The sequence below is a fragment of the Fistularia commersonii genome, chromosome 28, assembly GCF_037954325.1.
Source record: "Fistularia commersonii isolate RoL2024-O1a breed Wild chromosome 28, RoL_Fcom_v1.0, whole genome shotgun sequence".
NCBI classification, from domain to species: Eukaryota; Metazoa; Chordata; class Actinopteri; order Syngnathiformes; family Fistulariidae; genus Fistularia; species Fistularia commersonii.
In genome coordinates, this window is record NC_141311.1 from 4,943,150 (window position 1) to 4,960,306 (window position 17,157).

The window sequence follows — 17,157 nt, forward strand, 5'->3', positions numbered from 1 at the left end:
AATAGTTTTTGACAGTGTTGCATTGTGTGAGTGCAAGTGGTATTTTCAGGCTGGACTTGGGAGTGTAGGTGGGGTGAGTCATGGAGAATGTCCTCAGAGAAATATGCTGTGAAACACAGAGAATACATTATGCCCATGTACAAGTGATTGCATCGCACTGCGTGACCACAGGGCTGGCATGGGCAGATTGTGTCATGCAGTCATGAATTCCCGGGGGGGCTTTTTGAGGGATCCGGGTGATCGAGAAAAAGCGGGTCAGCTATGTTTTGCGAAGACGACGCATTCTTGCGTACTTGTTCAACACGCACTTTTCCGTCCGGTGCGCAAGCAGCTGTTATCTCGGCAATGCTGGGTGTTTCCTGATGCACGATGCTTCTTCTCATGATCTCTTGACATTTTTACGCGATTGGAAAACAATCTGAGTCATCAGTCCTCGGAGATTCCATTATGCTATTTCGAAGCTAAAAAGGTTGCGAGGATGTTTTGAAATTGTATCCATGACACTCATAAATAATGCTCGTCTTGGGTTTTTTTTTTTTTCCGGATCTAGAAGTTTTGGCTGCTGGGATTATAAATGGTGAAATATGTATACGAAAAAATGTTGGTGTATTTTGTGGGTCACGTCTGCTGACCGCAGCAACCCCTTTAGGTCCAGCACATATCATACTCACGTCCAGCTTCAGGACGTAACCCAGAGTTTATTTTGCTCACTTGGGAATGGGATGCCTATCCCTCCATGCATTTTCATGGACAGATCGTTTTTAAAGAAAAGTCTTTTTTTGGAAGGAATTTCTGCTGCCTCGTCCAGATAACTCCCCTTAGCGCGATTGCATATTTTGACCTTGTTATCTTAAATGTCAGAGGTCAATGGTCTCCGGTCAGTAAATCACTGGAACATGTTTGGATTTGGGCAACATTTAGGTTTAAAAGCGAGAGTTGCTGAAGCGGCAGAAACTTTACGCAGCGACAAGTTGTCTTCCGTGCCGTTCAACACCTCCCAGAGGAGAGGGACGGCGTCCGTCTTATAAAGTTCATTACGTTGGTCTGTATTAAGGCTCTTTTGTCAGCGGCGGTTCCCGAGCTGACCCAAGTCCGAGGAGCCTGCATAATCAGATCCATGTTCCCTCAGTTTACAAAATTACTCAAGAGTACGCTTCCACGCAGCCCTGCTGGCTCCACACGAGCACCGCTCACTCATACGTACATTTTTTTTTACATCGGTAGATCAATAATTGAAAACATTTAAGGACCTAGAGGAGGCAGAATGTGAAGGTAAATTGCAACCTTTCTATAACAATCCTCCAAGTGTTATACTAAAAGACAAAACTGAAGTTTAAAGTAATGATTCACACAAAAGTAGGGCTAAGAGCAAAATTCCAAACTTCAGACTGGTTGAGATAGCTCACGTCAAACGCGCTTGCGTTCTTCTTGTCAAGATGATCTAGATACTCACTGACGACAAGTCTGGCAAATCAGAGAGCTGCTTTTACTTTGACAAACTAGAAAATGAGAAAGGGTAGACAGGAAAGCGCAATTATTCAAAATGATCACAATAAATGATGGCCCTCCTTACAAGCGGTGTAACTGTCAGATAGCTCAGGATCCTCCTCTTGTTCGGTTTTGACCTTTTAAACTCAGAAGACGCGTCACTCCTTGACAGCGACGCGCTTCTTCGCATCAGGACTGGAAATGATCCCGAAACAGTTTCTGCGGTTGAATATTTAATGGTAGCACATCTGAAACGCCCTGAGGTGTCTGTTGATAGTAGCCAGAAAGTTTTGCAATTATTCAATTTATACAGCATGTTTATGGCTCAGCGGGAAGAAAATTGAAGCCCTTGGGTTTTACCTTTATTTTTTATTTTTTGTCCATAATGTTTTCCATTGTTAAAACTTCACAGCTAAGCCAATTAACAGGCCGGTTGCTGTGGCGGGGATCGAGAGGGTGAGCTCTTAGAATAAACGGCCTCTCTTATGCAAATAAATAATGCCATAAAATGCAATGTGGTGCTATTTTACATGCGGCGTCCGGGCAACAGTAAACAGTCCACATCTATCATTAACGGTCAGAATAAAAGGGAGCTCTGTGCAAGCAAGAGGAGCCACAGGAGACGATTTGGGTGTCAGATCCACGTTTCAGACACCCGGTGTACCAAGTACAGAGTTGCAATGAGCCGCCGCTCTCCAGCAACCAGTGGGAGACCGGCTGCGTGCGATGTTTGGGGAAAAAAAAAACGCTTAAAAACAGCAACGGTACATCGAAAAAGCTCGTTGTGGTGAAAAAAAGATTTCGGCGGGGGGAAACAGTTCTGGCTTGTTGCTCAAAAAGAACATATTCATCATATAAATTGCAATAATGTATATGTTTACATCTAGCCTCAGTCTATATATCACGGTTAATTAGATCGGGTTTGGTACACGGGGGAAAAAAAGAAATTTCACGAGAATTGTAAATTATCTCGAAAGCGTCGTAGCCTCGTTCCTTCTTGCGCTCTTTCCCTACGGTCGGGGAGCCAACGAAAACATCTTACTCTCGTCACATAGTGTTTTATTTTCGCTCGAAAATAAGCCGCGATGCTAGCTAAGTTATTAGGACAGATGATTTACCGGGTAGAATATATGAATCATTGCTCGCCGATGCCAGTGAAGTGTTCATACCGTGATGAATGCGATGCTGACATGGTGTTGCTGGCTTGCACGGGGCGAGCTGATCGCAGATGTCAGCTGTCAGGTGCGCTGCTGTAGGATTACGGCTTAGGCCATATACCACCCCTATCCTTTAATAACACCCACAGATGCCTGGCCACCTGCTGCCACAACTCCCGGGAGCTTGTTTCTTCCGACTCCGAGGAAGCAGGAAGTCCCAACACTTTTAAGACCGGCTTCCAGCTGCACTTTACCCTGCTCTCCGGCTCGCTAACAACCTGCACTTAAGTCGGCTAAACAACAAAGCGATGTCACGGCGGCCGAAGATACTCGACGGAATGACATTACTGTAAGCGTGCCACCATTGTCTCCCCGAACTCCACCCATTGTAAGACTGGAAACGGGAATTATTCAAAGTGCAGCTGGGCGTCGGGCTGATAGAAAACATGTCAGGAATGGCCTGTTTAAAGAAACAGATGAGGCTGTCTTGCGCACGTTACGGCCAACCGAACCAGATTTCCTCTGTCAATAACTATTTTCTCTCTCCCTCGATTTCCCAGCGGATCCCATCGATGTTCTGCAAGCGTTGGGGCTGTCCGAGAACATGGAGGGGGTGTCCCTGAATTCCGGCCTCTGCAGCAGCAGGAAAGGGACAAAGGAAATGGACTTGGCCTACAAAATAGACAAAAAGATTCAGCTGAGCGCTCCCACCGAGCAGCTTTTTCCCGGTAGTGACATTTTAGAGTGTTGTTTTTGTCCCGGGAAGAACTTGTTTTCGCGCTTGCTGAAAGATCCCAGATGTATCACCGTTACTAAGGATTCTTTAGTTTAATCTTAAATAACTCGTCCGCATTTCGTACCGACTCGTGTCCAAGTGACAGCGGGTGATGCCTGCACGTTTAAAAAAGACAATGACGGCTTCCTGCCGGTCTCATATGACTTAAACACGCTCTCCTCCCGACAGATTCCAAATTTCCGGTGAACTTCTCCCTCATGGCCGCCATGCGAGCTAAAAAAGGCTCGCAGTTTTCCCTGCTCTCGTTGTACGATGAGCGCGGGGTGCAGCAGCTGGGGCTGGAGGTGGGCCGCTCCCCGGTCTTCTTGTACGAGGACCGGCACCGTCGGCCAACGCCTGACACGTATCCCATCTTCAAGAGGATCAACCTGGCTGACGGAAAGTGGGTATTCAGAGGACCCGTCTAAAATGTTTTTAAAAGATGGGATTCAACATCTGTTTTCCTAAGTCACTGTCATTGGCATCAGTAATGAAGGGTTTTATGACTGATGTTTTGGTTTGCTTTAACACATATTAGAGGGCAGGAATTTGACATAAACCCCAGATTCTTAGGAGTTACATTTTTTTTTTTTGGTTTCCATTGTAGCTTTGTAATATTACTGGAATAAAATGGAATACAATCCTTGCAAAGTGCTGTGTTCTGACCTGTTTAAAGGCCCCAAGGAAATCAACTCTTCAATGTCTCTGGCTCTGGTTTACTTGACTGGTGTGAAACAATTCTTTCTCTTGCCAGTAAACATCTGCAGTGTATTTCCAATGTCTGTTTTTAAGGTCAAGCCCTCCATTAATTCTTTAATTGATTTTTCTCTTCCCTCTTTCAGATGGCACAGGATAGCCTACAGCGTGGAGGACAAGTCTGTGACCTTGTTCTTGGACTGTCAAAGGGTGGAGACCCTGGAGCTGCAACGGGGCGAGAATGCCGAAGTCAGCACCGATGGTGTCGTGATCTTCGGGACACGGATACAAGATGAAGCTGTATTTGAGGTAGGACGTTGTGATGTGGGAGAAGATGGAACTGCCCCTTTGACTGTTTCATATAGTCACAATTGTCAATTTCGAAAGTCTTTTTGTTCACTTACTTCTCTACCAAACATCGATAATGACAAACTCAGTGTGCATTTTAAGTGATTTGGCGGACAAATCAGTGCAGACGCACATGTTATTAATCAATGTGTCAATACTGCGACATCCTGAAGTCCTTTCTACCAGGGATATACTGCACACTACATTACAGCTGAAAAAAAAAAGATCTAATTTGATGGGAAAAAATGTCCTGATATATGTAAAAATTAAGGAAATATAAATGTTAAAAAAAATGATCACACCTGCCTCCATGTAAGAGCAATGCTTTCATTTATTTGACGTTTGCATCCGAGATGCAACCTAACATCCTGTCTTCTGAATGGTTTGCGCTGCAGATTGATGGACGCAGTCACAGTCACTGACAATCCCGTCCTCTGAAACTAGCGCTGTTGTGCAAAAGTGACAAGTTTCAATTAAATTCCCATCATTCACGCAGACCTTAGGGCGTTGTTTTAGATGTCAGAAAGAGAATTGATGCACAGAATAGATAATACGTAGAATTTCCGAATGATTGGTCATGTATCCTCCGGTTTAAAGATGTCCAGTTCGAGTCAAAGGCAATAAGCTGGATAAATGCAACAAAATAATGCCGATTGAGTTTGGATTTCAACACTGGGATTTCAATACTTTGACTTGGCGAAGTTAAATGTGAAGATGAAAAGAACATCATTTATAGATGAAAAAAATGGGATATTGAAATAGTCTAGGTGTTACATCACTCTTGTATAAATGAAATACTGTTAATTATTTCTAATGCGTGTCGTAACACAGGGATTCATGATTATCCCCATACCCTATAAAACTCTTCAAAATAATGTCTCTTTGTTTTGTTGCATTTTGGTCTGGTTTGGTTTTCTTCTCTGCCTCCGTCTCACAGTTCCTCGGTGCATTTAATTGGAGGGTTTTTACAGCCAGATGATGAAAGATCGATGATCAGAGTGGGCCGTTGCATCGGGATGCCAGATGTTGTTCATGTATGCCAGGCCTGATTCTGGGCATCGAGAAATAAAGAGGGATTTCTTATTTCCAAATTAAATTTGCAGGTATTATCATCTGCTGTATGCACAGTAAACAAGAGGACTAGTGAAACTAGTGGGGTCGGTGAAAAATTCCTTGCTGTTGGAAATTTAAAGCAAAAACAGTCACTTTTCAAGCGGTTATAGAGTAACGGGTTTCTCCTGTCTATCAAGCTTTGCAGGGACAAAGCCTCGCAGAGGAAATATTTGGGCTTAAAAACCAGACACACACACACACAGACGTGCTTCGGGTGCCCTGTGTACAGTTCCAATGACAGCAGGTATAGATTTACGTGGATCACATCATTATGGTCACCTGAAGGCTGAGCGTCCTCAATCCTGTCTGCATCTTAAATACCCATCTTGGTATTAAATGCCTGTGTATCTACTAGCGGGGAGAAACTGAAGAGCAAAGATTCAAACCTAACTTTGGGAGTGGTTCTGGCTCCTTTGTCTTCAATGCAATAAGCTTTATTGTAAATCACGATGTGCTTCCCCTGTCAATATGCAACCTCTGCCCCATTATCATTCAATGTGAGGCTCCGGTCCAAATCTCTCATTCTCAGCATGAAGCGGAGATCAGCTCAGGCTCCTTCCCCCTGCCATATCCCCTTGGCTCTCCTCAGCGTCGGAGCGAGGAATAAGAAAGAGAGATAGTCCTAGTTTCAAAGTCACGTTCGGAAAAACGTCCGTCCCCTGGACTCGGTTCTTCCTCAGTGTCCCTCGTTCAACTCGCGGTCCGTAAAAGGGAACTCGGTTAAAATTGGTGAAAGCCACTTCCCTCGACTAGAGGGAAACCGCAGCCCTCTTGACCTTCACCAGAGGAAAGCAGATGTCCTTGGTCCTGACCAGTGGAAACTCACCTACTGCCGGAGGGTTTTACTTGATAGTCAGTCCCCGTGTAGTAACTTCACCTTCCCTGTTGCCCTGAATTAACCTCATCTGTTCCTCCCATGCAGTTAACAGCTCTTCTACCCTTCACTCACAGCCTCTGACAGGCAATGTCGTTTTTAAATGCCTTTATATCCTAATTCTGTCAAGAAATGCATCTCCTCGTGGGCTCATAAATTCCCCCTTTCAGATGTGATGGGGGGGATGTTTAGTTTTTTGGCCCGGCTCCAACGGCTCTCCCATGCTTTATTTATCATCCTATGGGAAGATTTATGATGCTGATTCAGAAAGTGACGCTGATGACTTATACCCCTTATTTTCTGATCAGATCTTGGCCGCTGTCAAATGCATACCCTCTTTGTGCGTTTGACAGTTCGCATTGAACGCTCAGCGCCAATATCTCAACGCCCTATTTTATCTAGTGCTGAAAAGTGAACGTCTAAAATAGGTCAAGTAGTTTTTTTGTGTTTTTTCGGGGATTCACTTGAGGATTGTGACTTTTCGACACCGTACAAATACAGTATATGTCCGGTGTGCGCAGTTGAGCGTTGGAGTTATTCGAATTAGGGAGGCTGGTACCAGGGGAAGGGAGATTAAGCAGGCTGACCTCTGGGCCTCTGTTCCCAGGCCCTGGTTCTGGGGGAGGAGGCCAGTGTTCCGGCCCAGTTCTCCCAGCGTGGGAGCTCAGTGTGGGAGCTTTGGGACTGTGGTCAGCCACTAATGTCTCTATTGCTTCCAGATTTCCTACAAACGACTAAAGAAGTTTGATGTTCGATCTGAACGTTTCGCTTGTGCTCTCAGAAAACCCAGCGCGTAGCCGCTCGCAGGTTTGGCTGCGCTCTAAGTTGGCCGACGTGCGCCTCGTGTGCCTCCAACACATTGACTGCCCGGATAAAATCCAGCACCGCGTTTATTTGCTCGGATATTCAGACCCCGTCCGTCTGGATTGAGACTGGAGATACGAACATTTTTTTTTTTAGCCTCGTGCTGAAACTATAACTTTTTAGGCGGTGAATAAATGGACAGCATAGTTTGAATTCTTTGCAATCATGTTGCTTCGCCACAAATTAGAAAAACAGCAAACACTAGCCAAGGTCTGTTTGAAGGTCTATCATGTTTCTGTATTAAAACGTATCGTTATCTGACACGTTTCCACCAATGTTCATCCTTGGAATTATCGTTTATGTTAAACAAGGTAGTGTGGGTTTCATTTGTTCTCATATGAATGGCATTTATTCCACTGGCTTCACCCCCTCGGTTATTTAGAAATACTCTCAGTGAAGGTAGTATCGCATTTCTCCCGGCCATAAAACCAAAAACCATTGATGATATTCATCATTTCCACACCGATGTTTTTCCCCCTGAAAAGATATTTCAGAATATATGTTTATGTCCGTCTATATACCTTGCACAATGCGCTCACACACACACCAGAACAGAGCTCACCCAGATGCGAGATGAACGAATGAAGTTCAAAACAAGAGTTTTCGGCGTCGACTTGTGATAAACCGCGGGACGGCTGTGAGGGTGGCGAGCGGTTCACGGTGCGGAGTAATGAGGCGCGAGCACCACGTCGAGACGGATTCCTGCGGTGAATGTCAGAGGAAGAGAGCAGACCTGTCGGGGGGACAGGTAGAAATCCAGATATCGGTCTTGGATACAAACACACGGGTTGTCAGATTTGGGAAAGGAGAATGCATGCAAAGAAACTACAAAAAGGCGGGAGCTGCACTGAAGAAAACAGAGATGAAAGCTTTGACTATGGAGGAGATGTTAAAGTGGGCGCTGAAAGAAATGAAGACGAGATAAAACGCGGGATGAATCTACGAGACGCACCTGTGGAAGATGACAGAGGGCAGACAATCCAAAGGATCAGGGAAAACCAAACAAACACAACAAAAGCAACTCATGAGGTCAGAATCGCAAATTAGAGCGGCGGGAGGAGGTTGTGAGGAACATCCAGACAGGAACCGCCACGGCGACTCCCACGCCTCGTACCAGCCCACAAACTAGCGTGTACAGATAAGGTTATGCCGCCGTTCGACATGTCCAGAAAAGCGTTGTTTCCGTGAGCGCTCTTAATTGAGTACATACTATATAAACTATATATGAGGATGTTTTTCTGAAGAATTTCCCTTAAATTGGGAATTTCTCCAAAAACGCAATGATAAACATCATTGATCACGACGCGATGAAGGTTTGAGCTCCTGTTCGTTTATGTGTGGTTTAACCCTCATATTATGGTAAGGGTCAATTTGACCCATTTCACCCATTGACCCAATGGGTCAAATTGACCCTTAACATAATATGAGGGCTAACACATGAATCCCTTGAATTTTTGGTCAGTCATCTGATACAGAATGGCAGCAAACACGCAGCTCACCACCCGAAGAGAAAAGTGTGTGTGTCATTGCGACACGTCAATAATTTATTTTGAGCAATAGGGACTAGTGTTGACTCAAACAACAGCAGTCATTCATATCTCATGTTTAAAATCTGGTCTTTTCATTTTGGGAAGTTTTGGTTGGGAGTCGCCGATAGCGGAAAAAAAAACATTATGCAGACCCAGGAAACGACTGGTGCACCACCACCAACCGTCTTTTCAAAGCTGATAATGGCTTTCATAATCTGACTACTTCATCACATCGCCCACTGTTTTGATGTCGGCTTTTTGTTACGGCTTTCGCCCGTAAATACCCGAGCGGCGGCAAACTGCACATTTGAATAAAATCAACCCTAATGATATTTTGTGTCTAATGGCGACCATAGGTTTTGTTTACTTGTGAGCATCTGTTAAATGAGTATCAAATTGTTGGCTCGTTCCAATGAACTCTTTGGAGCCAAACATTTGGATTTTCCCCTCCCGCCCCCAACAACTCCCCCAATCTACTCACTCGGAGGAAAATGACTCACACTGTAATGCGTGATATTTTTTTAGATAGCATTATCAGATTGAGTCACCTCAGACACGATCACTTGTAACCGGAGTTGGCTTGTTGGCACCTTCCTGGGGGCGACGGCTGAAAACATGGGAGTCACCGATGAATGTTTTCAGGCAGAACCATCTGTGACTTCGTGCTGTGTTTATGAGCCATAAGCAAATCAGGGGGGGGGGTTGGTTTCTTCTGCACGTACTCCTCAGATTCTCTAATTTATATGAGAAATTGCGAGGCGTACGTGGATTCGACTTGGGTGGGGGGGGGCACTTAACTCGCCGTGCGTTTTCTGCAGGCAGACTCCAAGAAAAACAGGAAAACTCTGAGAAAGTGTTGCTTTTGATCTCGAGCGGAGGTTGGATTAGATTGGATTTACTCCCTGTTGCCTTTCTCTCACACTTCAAGGAGCGAGAAGGGGGCAATCTTTTTCCCTCGCTACAAATTGGAGTCCTTCCAAAACTGAAAGACAAAAAAAAAAACAATATATGTGTAACCTTTCATGTTTAATGCATTTCGTACAAAAAAAAAAAAAAATACTGCTTTACCGTGTAGTTGCCGCGGTCACACGGATCGAGGGAATTGTGTGGACATGAATTGCTGGCCTGATGGAAAATATGAAATCCCTTTTAGACACCTTGCCTAATTGTGGATATTACAATGACATCACGATCCACAAAACATGAGATTCGATTTGATTCGGCCCGTGACAAAGTGCCGCCTCAACGTTAGAGGACGGTATTTCCAGCGGCATTATTTCGATAGTTGGCCAGTCAGCTTTTTTGGATGGGTGCATTTCATCAAAACCTTGTAGGACACCGGACAGCGTGTTAATATTATTGTGGCTCGATTTTCTGTTTGTCCAAAAAGCGATGGGACCGTCGCTGAGTGTGATCTTCGTAATCCCTTTAAACAGCTGTCCTCAATAAGATTACTGAGCAATGAAATATTGACGATAAGGACAAATTGAAAATCTCAAGTTCATGGCCAAAACAAATGCGCTAATATTTTTGGCTTGACTATTTCTAGACTTCAAATCTTCCGCTGCTGGTTTGTTGAATGACAAAACTGTTTTTGTTTTCTGAAGAAGGCCAATCGTACCAAACACATCTGTTAGGTTGGGATCTGTGTTTAAAAAACTGCGTCTGAAAAGGCAAGTAAACATCTTGACGGGAAGCAAGACAGGGCTACAGAACTGTTTAGTGTAATAACACGCAGTTATTACAAGCAATAGTTTGTAGCATTTTCAACAAGAGCGGTAAAATATGACTATTTTATTTGCTTTTAAGATAACGATATGTTGTATTTATTGTTATGTGGTTTATTATTTTTCAGCTCGTCGTATCCGCTAGATGATTTCCTTGTATTTCACCTTGAGAAAATCATACTTATTTTTACAATCATACTTTTTTTCAGGGGGATATTCAACAACTACTGATTCACAAGGACCCCCACGCTGCTGCGAACTACTGTGCAAACTACATACCGGATTGTGACTCGCCGCTGCCTTACAAAAGCATCCGAGCCCAAAACATGCAGGTCAGTAAACTTCCAGTTGGAGGCAGTTTGGACTCGAAGAGCGGGAGTCTTTCTTTAGCAGTTAACACAGAGAAGCATGGCTTCAGTTCATCACAGGGAACTGGCTCAAATATTTATTTCAAAACGACGCCAAGAAATTATTCATTCTCGTCTCTGCCAAGGAGGTTATGTTTCCATCCCTGTCTGATTGATTTTTTTTTTTTTTTTTTCTCTCTTTACTCTATCAGTGGGATTAAGCAAAACTTGCTGGGCTCATTTTCACACAACTTGTTGGAGGGCTGTAGAAAATCCATTAGGATTTGGGTCGGGGCCATGAGAAAGGCAGAAATTTTGATTCCTGGCTTTGACAGTGGCCCACACTCTGTAACTCTGAATTTTTGTTGCTATTGCAACTCTTTATTCATTATTTTGCTGTTTAATTTAATACACAGAGTTTGATAATATGGTTGAAGCAATGCAGCTCGTACGTGTCGCTCTCCAGTAAAAAAAAAAAAAATCTGTCAGTGCGATGAAGTGGGCTTTTCACAGCCAACCAGCAAGCGTGTTTCAAAGACTCTTCATCTTGTAATGAAAAGCGCACACTGGAGTCACAGCCAAGAGAACAAAAATAGACCTGAGAGATTAAGACAGAATCGGTCATCTGTCAGTGTAGAATTTGTTTTCTTTTAAATGTAGCCAGTAGGAGACCATTCTTATGGTTTAGTATTTATTTGGCAAGGGACGCACAAGCTCCCGGCCCCAAGTCCATAACTCAAACATGATATAAAAGCTCTTCCCCTCCTCAGACGTGCACTGAAATTAAATCAATCATGAATATGAATTACCCTCTATGTCTTTGATGGTGTGTAAAAGATAGACTTAATGAAGGAGGTGGCTGCAGGAAGAGGTGTGTGTGTGTATGTGTGTGTGTGTGTGTGTGTGTGTGTGTGTGTGTGTGTGTGTGTGCACGTATGGCTGGGTTTCAAGGAAAAGGCCTGCAGTTTCAGCGGAACACTTAAGCGACTTTATCGGCCCATTTCTTCTTCTTTTTTTTTTTTTTTTTTGCATCCATTCGCCTCTTGTGCTCGGTTATGTGAGTGCATCTGTGTCGGTCTGCTTCCAGCCGTTGAAAGTGCTCCAGGGATAGTTCATTAATAGTCGTGTGAAACCATTTTGATACTCATTCAGCTGGCCGTTCCCGAGCCACAGATGAGCAATGGCCTTCGAATCCAGAACATATCAACACCTGTCACCCCACTGACCCACTTCCCATCATTCTTCCTTACACACTGACCTTGTTTATAAGAAGAGCTAAATCACATCACGGATGTCTTTAAAAGACTGGGCCATCAGCACCATTTTCAGGCTGAGGCCATTTGTATCAATGGAGTGCAAACTATATTATCTGGAGGACAGCGTAATCCATATCACTGACTGGCTGCGGCATAATTTGAATTACCACCTTTTGGGGATCATAAATACGGCCATGTCTGACTCTACATGCAAATAGCAGCTCTTCTGCTGTGTTTGCTTTAGGTTTACCAGCTCACTATTTCATATTTGTATTTGTATTAACAACTTTTTTTTTTTTCTCCCCTCTGTCCTCCACCCGTGCCTTCATGCCCTGTTTTTATAAAAAAAAAGCCTTCCCGCCTCGCGGGTGACGGCACGATGCAGAACGACCAGTCGGAGGAACTGACGGAGCGGTCCAAAGGGGACAGGAAAAGAAAGAAAAACAAAAAGAAGCGGGACAAAGGCTCGAAGGGCAAAGGCAAACGGAAAGGCAAAGGCAAAGGCAAAGGCAAAGGCAAGAAGGGTTCGAGAAAGAAAAAAAACCAGGACGAGGGCTTCGAGGACGGCTTCCTCAGGGTTTCCACAATGCTGCCCGAGTATCTATCCCAGGAACCTTTCTATCCCAGAGTCCTGCCAGACGTTCTGAGCAACCTCGAAACCGTCGGCCCCACTCAGGTTTACGACAACACGCTCATCGAGATGCCCACACACGAACCCGACTACACAACTGAAGACCCAGCTGTGGCGGTGCTCGCTGCACGGCCTGGATCAAAAGCTGCAGAAGAGGTAAAAACAACAACCTTTTCCTACCATCAACAGTTTCCTACAAAGCAGGGAGCGTGATATAAAATCATAAACACATCACTGTACACACTGTGACATGCAGCACCGCCAATATTGCGTAAAGTAAATACGATGTGCTTGTGTTTATTTGGAAACTTATCACATGACTGTCGTTTAAAACTGTAAATGATTCTGAAAAAAACCAAAAGCGAGTTAGCATATTTAATTCCTTTTCAGAAATATAGTTGTCTGTGCTTTATTTATAATCACAATTCCAACAAAAAGAAACTTTCACTGCGTCCCCCTGCGTTTATAGAATTTCCCAGAGTTTTTCTCAGACCGGTCGTATCCAGCCTACTCATTACGCTCCACAGGTTTTAATTAACCGCACACCCGTTAAACTGCATCCAGATAACCGACAAATCCTTTTTAAAGTTCACACCGTTTGCAAATATTTATATCTCAGAATTCAGACGTTCAGACTTCACCTTGACCATGTGCTAATGGAAGGAGCTACGTGTCCCCGGGTTCAGCTGTGTTGTGACTGATTTGAGCCCGCGTGTCGACTTGCAGGAGGGCAGAGCGGTGAACAACCCCGAGGTGGAGGTGTATGCTGATGACCTTTACCAAGACCTCTATAATGATCTCTCAGTTTCCACAGTAACAGCGGGCCCGAATGTTACCCAGTATGAGGTAGGTTAAAAGCAAACGCGGGTAATGTCTCTCACACCGAACTGGAAAATGGATATTTTGGTAATCACGCCGCCCGTCTCTAACCGACTTCTACCCTGGTTCGCAGACGTTTGAATACGAAGATTACAAAAATGACACCCGGACGGATTATGAGGAGTACGATGAGTACGAAAACAGCTATGACTTTGCAGTTCGGGAAAGAGAGGAGACCTGGGACGGAGAGGTGAACCTCGAAGTGGACCTGTATTTGAAGTTGGTGGTCGAATTTCGATCGCCTTTGTCAAGTGATCTTTAACGATCCCCGTTTTATTCGTCTGCTTCCCTTCCGCAGGCACGCCTCAGAGCAGAGAAAGGCCAGAAGGGAGAGCCGGCAGTTATTGAACCGGTGAGCCGCTGGAGGAATTTAATGATTATTGTGGCAGCGTTGGTGATTAGAATAGCTAAAAGTTGATGGGCTCCTGATATCCCATGTGCGCGATGTGTCGTTTCCAGGGAATGGTCATGGCAGGACCGCCGGGTCCACCCGGACCAGAGGTGAGCGCTTTTGTTTTGCTGCCTAAAAACACAGGGGACTTTTGACAATCTCTTGTCGCTGTTATTGTGCATTCAAATGGATAAAAACACATATTTATATATAATTTACAACACCGCACCGTATGGTTTGTATTATTAAGTAGATGTAATACTGAAAAACATGCAGAAAATTGAAGATATTGTGAGTGATAACTATGATTTTCGAGGGAAAAAAAAAGAGGATGTGGCAATATGGTATTGCTCTTTATTCATGATGTGTTCAACGGGTGAAAATGTTTCCTCACAGGGATTGATGGGCCCAGCTGGACCGACAGGCCCACCAGGACCCAGGGGAGATACTGGTGAGCTGGTGAGTTTGGCATTGACACTAAACTCCCTGGCAACGTGCAGGATTGGACGGTTTGACCCGAGTTTGACCATTTCACCCGGGGGACAGAGCTGTAGATTCATCCGTGACCCCGGATTAAAATATATCCATGGGATCATAATGACCTGGGTCACTGAGCCGAGCTGGCTGGACAGCAAGGACTAATGTTGATGCACGTGTTTGACCCAGTTTTCTTACTTTATGTGTGTGTGTGTGTGTGTGTGTGTGTAATCACACACACAAGTGTATTAATTCATGATTCATCACAATGGAACATGTGCACAAATGGACACGAGCTTACATGAAATACATGCGGAGACCCAAACGCACAAATACGTTCGCACACGTGCGCCGACACGCATTCACAGAAACAAACACATCCACGTGCACAACGAGACACGTGCACACCCAACGACAGGTTCTCTGTGGAATATGACAAGTTATCTTTTGAGCATTCAATCAAGCTCCATGCTACCTGGTAACCTGGATTGTAAATCAACAAAACCTAGCAGCTGAAGACAATAACGCAGTAATACTGAAAATATTCTCTGTTATCGCAATAATAAAGGATGTGAAATTGAGCCATTATCAGAGTTCCTCTTGATCTTTTCTCCTCACTGCTGCAAGAAAGTGACTTTGAAAAATCATTTGTAAATGGGAGATAACGCTGAACGTCAGTGACAGGTCCTTTGTAATTTCACAAATTTGGCTTCACGGCGATTAACATCAGTCTCTCTCTCTATCTCTGTCTGTACTCTATTATTATCTCTTTCTACCGTCATTTCTTTCAAGGGTCCCGCGGGACGCCCCGGTCTTCCAGGGGCTGATGGGATTCCCGGTCCTCCAGGAACACTGCTGATGCTACCGGTGAGCCCTCGCACCTGCACGCACACTCAAACATGACCTGCATTTTTTTTTTTTAACCAGTGTGGTGGTATGACCACAAGGGGGGGCTGTATGATAGAACTTCATTTACTTTTTTTTTTTTGGTGGGGGGGCTCCAGTTGCAGCTGACTTATTTCCATTTCCTCCAGTTTCAGTATGGAGGTGATTCCCAGAAGGGACCGGTGGTGTCTCCGCAAGAGGCGCAGGCGCAAGCTATCCTGCAGCAAGCTCAGGTAGACTTGACACGGTGTCATGTTGTCAGAAAACATCAATCGCCGCTGACACTATTTCCTGAAAATCACAATATTTCCCTCCCGTGTAAAGGTGACTTGTATGGCTTACATAAAATGTGCGGCTGTGTTTTCTCTGTCAGCTGTCATTGAAGGGACCCCCGGGTCCGACGGGTCTTACAGGGCGACCGGGCCCGCTGGTAAGTTTCACCTTTGTCCTTGACCAAATTTACATGATAGCTCCGGGGCCCCTGCAACCTTTAACCCCATCTTTAGACGCTGTCCGCACAGGCGCAGTCTCCACCCTCTTCTCTCCAAACGAACCTCATTAGTATGCATCAGCAGCTTGTCTAGAACCCGGTTGCGAAATTGGCTCCAAATTATTGCTGTACTGTGGAAAAAAAATTATCCAATTTTTTTTAAGAGGATATGACCGGACTCCTTGGTATTTCTTTCACGCAATGTAAATTAGAGTGAGTGTTTGAATTTCTCCTCCCGAACCTCCCTTTTTGTTTTGCAGGGTGTTCCAGGCCCCTCTGGGCTCAAAGGGGACAGGGGAGAAATTGGCCCACCTGTAAGACACCTCCCTCTTCCATCATATCTGCCCCCCTGTTTTTTTTTTTTCTAAATAACGCTTCAGTTTTGTCGGCCTGGGTTTCTGCGCTACCCGTTAATCGGCAGTCCCGATCCTTTTCCCGATACAGGGATTGCCTGGAATTCCGGGACCCCCCGGGATCGATGGAAAACTGGGAAAGAGGGTGAGATATTTTGGTCGGTTTCTTACGGCGAGGCCTTTATTTACAGCTCTTGTTTCAGTCATGCTGTGTTCTGCGCAATTATGAGAAGAGCCTAATTGCCTATTGTGTCTGTTAGGGGCGAGGAGGAAGGGATGGGGGTCGTGGCGCTCCGGGTGAAACTGGCACTAAGGTGAGCTGCTTGAGATATCGCTGCACTGCATTGCAGTAGTAATTATCTGATCTAATAAAGCTGCACCAAGAACCAAGAGAATATTTGTCTCCGCAGTCACTTTGAGCTTGATATTTGTTGAAATGCTACATTGCTAGTTGTCAGACCGTATTACTGATGCTTGTTGTTATTTTTCCATTAATTCAGTGCTGATCCCAACCTAACCAGCCCTCTTTGGGCAGGAAGGTCTTGTGCAATAACAAACTTGCATGATAATCTCCACTGGAAAGTGTAAGCCCGTAGGTATCCGGCAACCCATAGCTTATTATATGTATTGACAACCACCACTCAATACTTAACAGCTGCAGGAAGAGCTTAGCAAGTAAATCGCGCTCCCTTGATGCAGGGTCTGACAGAACAGCAGAGTCTTTATCAGGCAAAGCAGCATTTTAGCAGACCTTCAGCAAATCTGAAAGCTCGCCTCTCCCTGATAGGAGCTCGGAGCAGATGTGAGGCTTTGCCAGAGGAGACTTTCAACACAATTCCACTAATGTTTACACTTTACTGAATGTGTGTGATTCAGG

The 17,157-nt window shown here is 44.7% G+C and overlaps 1 protein-coding gene across 1 annotated transcript in view; it reads left to right on the plus strand.

Annotated features, from left to right (window-relative positions):
- The window catches only part of col5a3a (collagen, type V, alpha 3a), a 46,577-nt gene that overhangs the window by 5,112 nt on the left and 24,308 nt on the right, over window positions 1-17,157 (plus strand). The window contains exons 2-17 of the mRNA XM_086175863.1: window positions 3,206-3,373; window positions 3,610-3,823; window positions 4,263-4,425; window positions 10,781-10,903; window positions 12,527-12,961; window positions 13,532-13,651; window positions 13,758-13,874; window positions 13,983-14,036; window positions 14,144-14,185; window positions 14,472-14,534; window positions 15,345-15,419; window positions 15,587-15,670; window positions 15,811-15,867; window positions 16,188-16,241; window positions 16,372-16,425; window positions 16,541-16,594. Coding sequence (XP_086031989.1) covers window positions 3,206-3,373; window positions 3,610-3,823; window positions 4,263-4,425; window positions 10,781-10,903; window positions 12,527-12,961; window positions 13,532-13,651; window positions 13,758-13,874; window positions 13,983-14,036; window positions 14,144-14,185; window positions 14,472-14,534; window positions 15,345-15,419; window positions 15,587-15,670; window positions 15,811-15,867; window positions 16,188-16,241; window positions 16,372-16,425; window positions 16,541-16,594 — 1,877 coding nt within the window. The remainder of the gene's footprint in view (window positions 1-3,205; window positions 3,374-3,609; window positions 3,824-4,262; window positions 4,426-10,780; window positions 10,904-12,526; window positions 12,962-13,531; window positions 13,652-13,757; window positions 13,875-13,982; window positions 14,037-14,143; window positions 14,186-14,471; window positions 14,535-15,344; window positions 15,420-15,586; window positions 15,671-15,810; window positions 15,868-16,187; window positions 16,242-16,371; window positions 16,426-16,540; window positions 16,595-17,157) is intronic.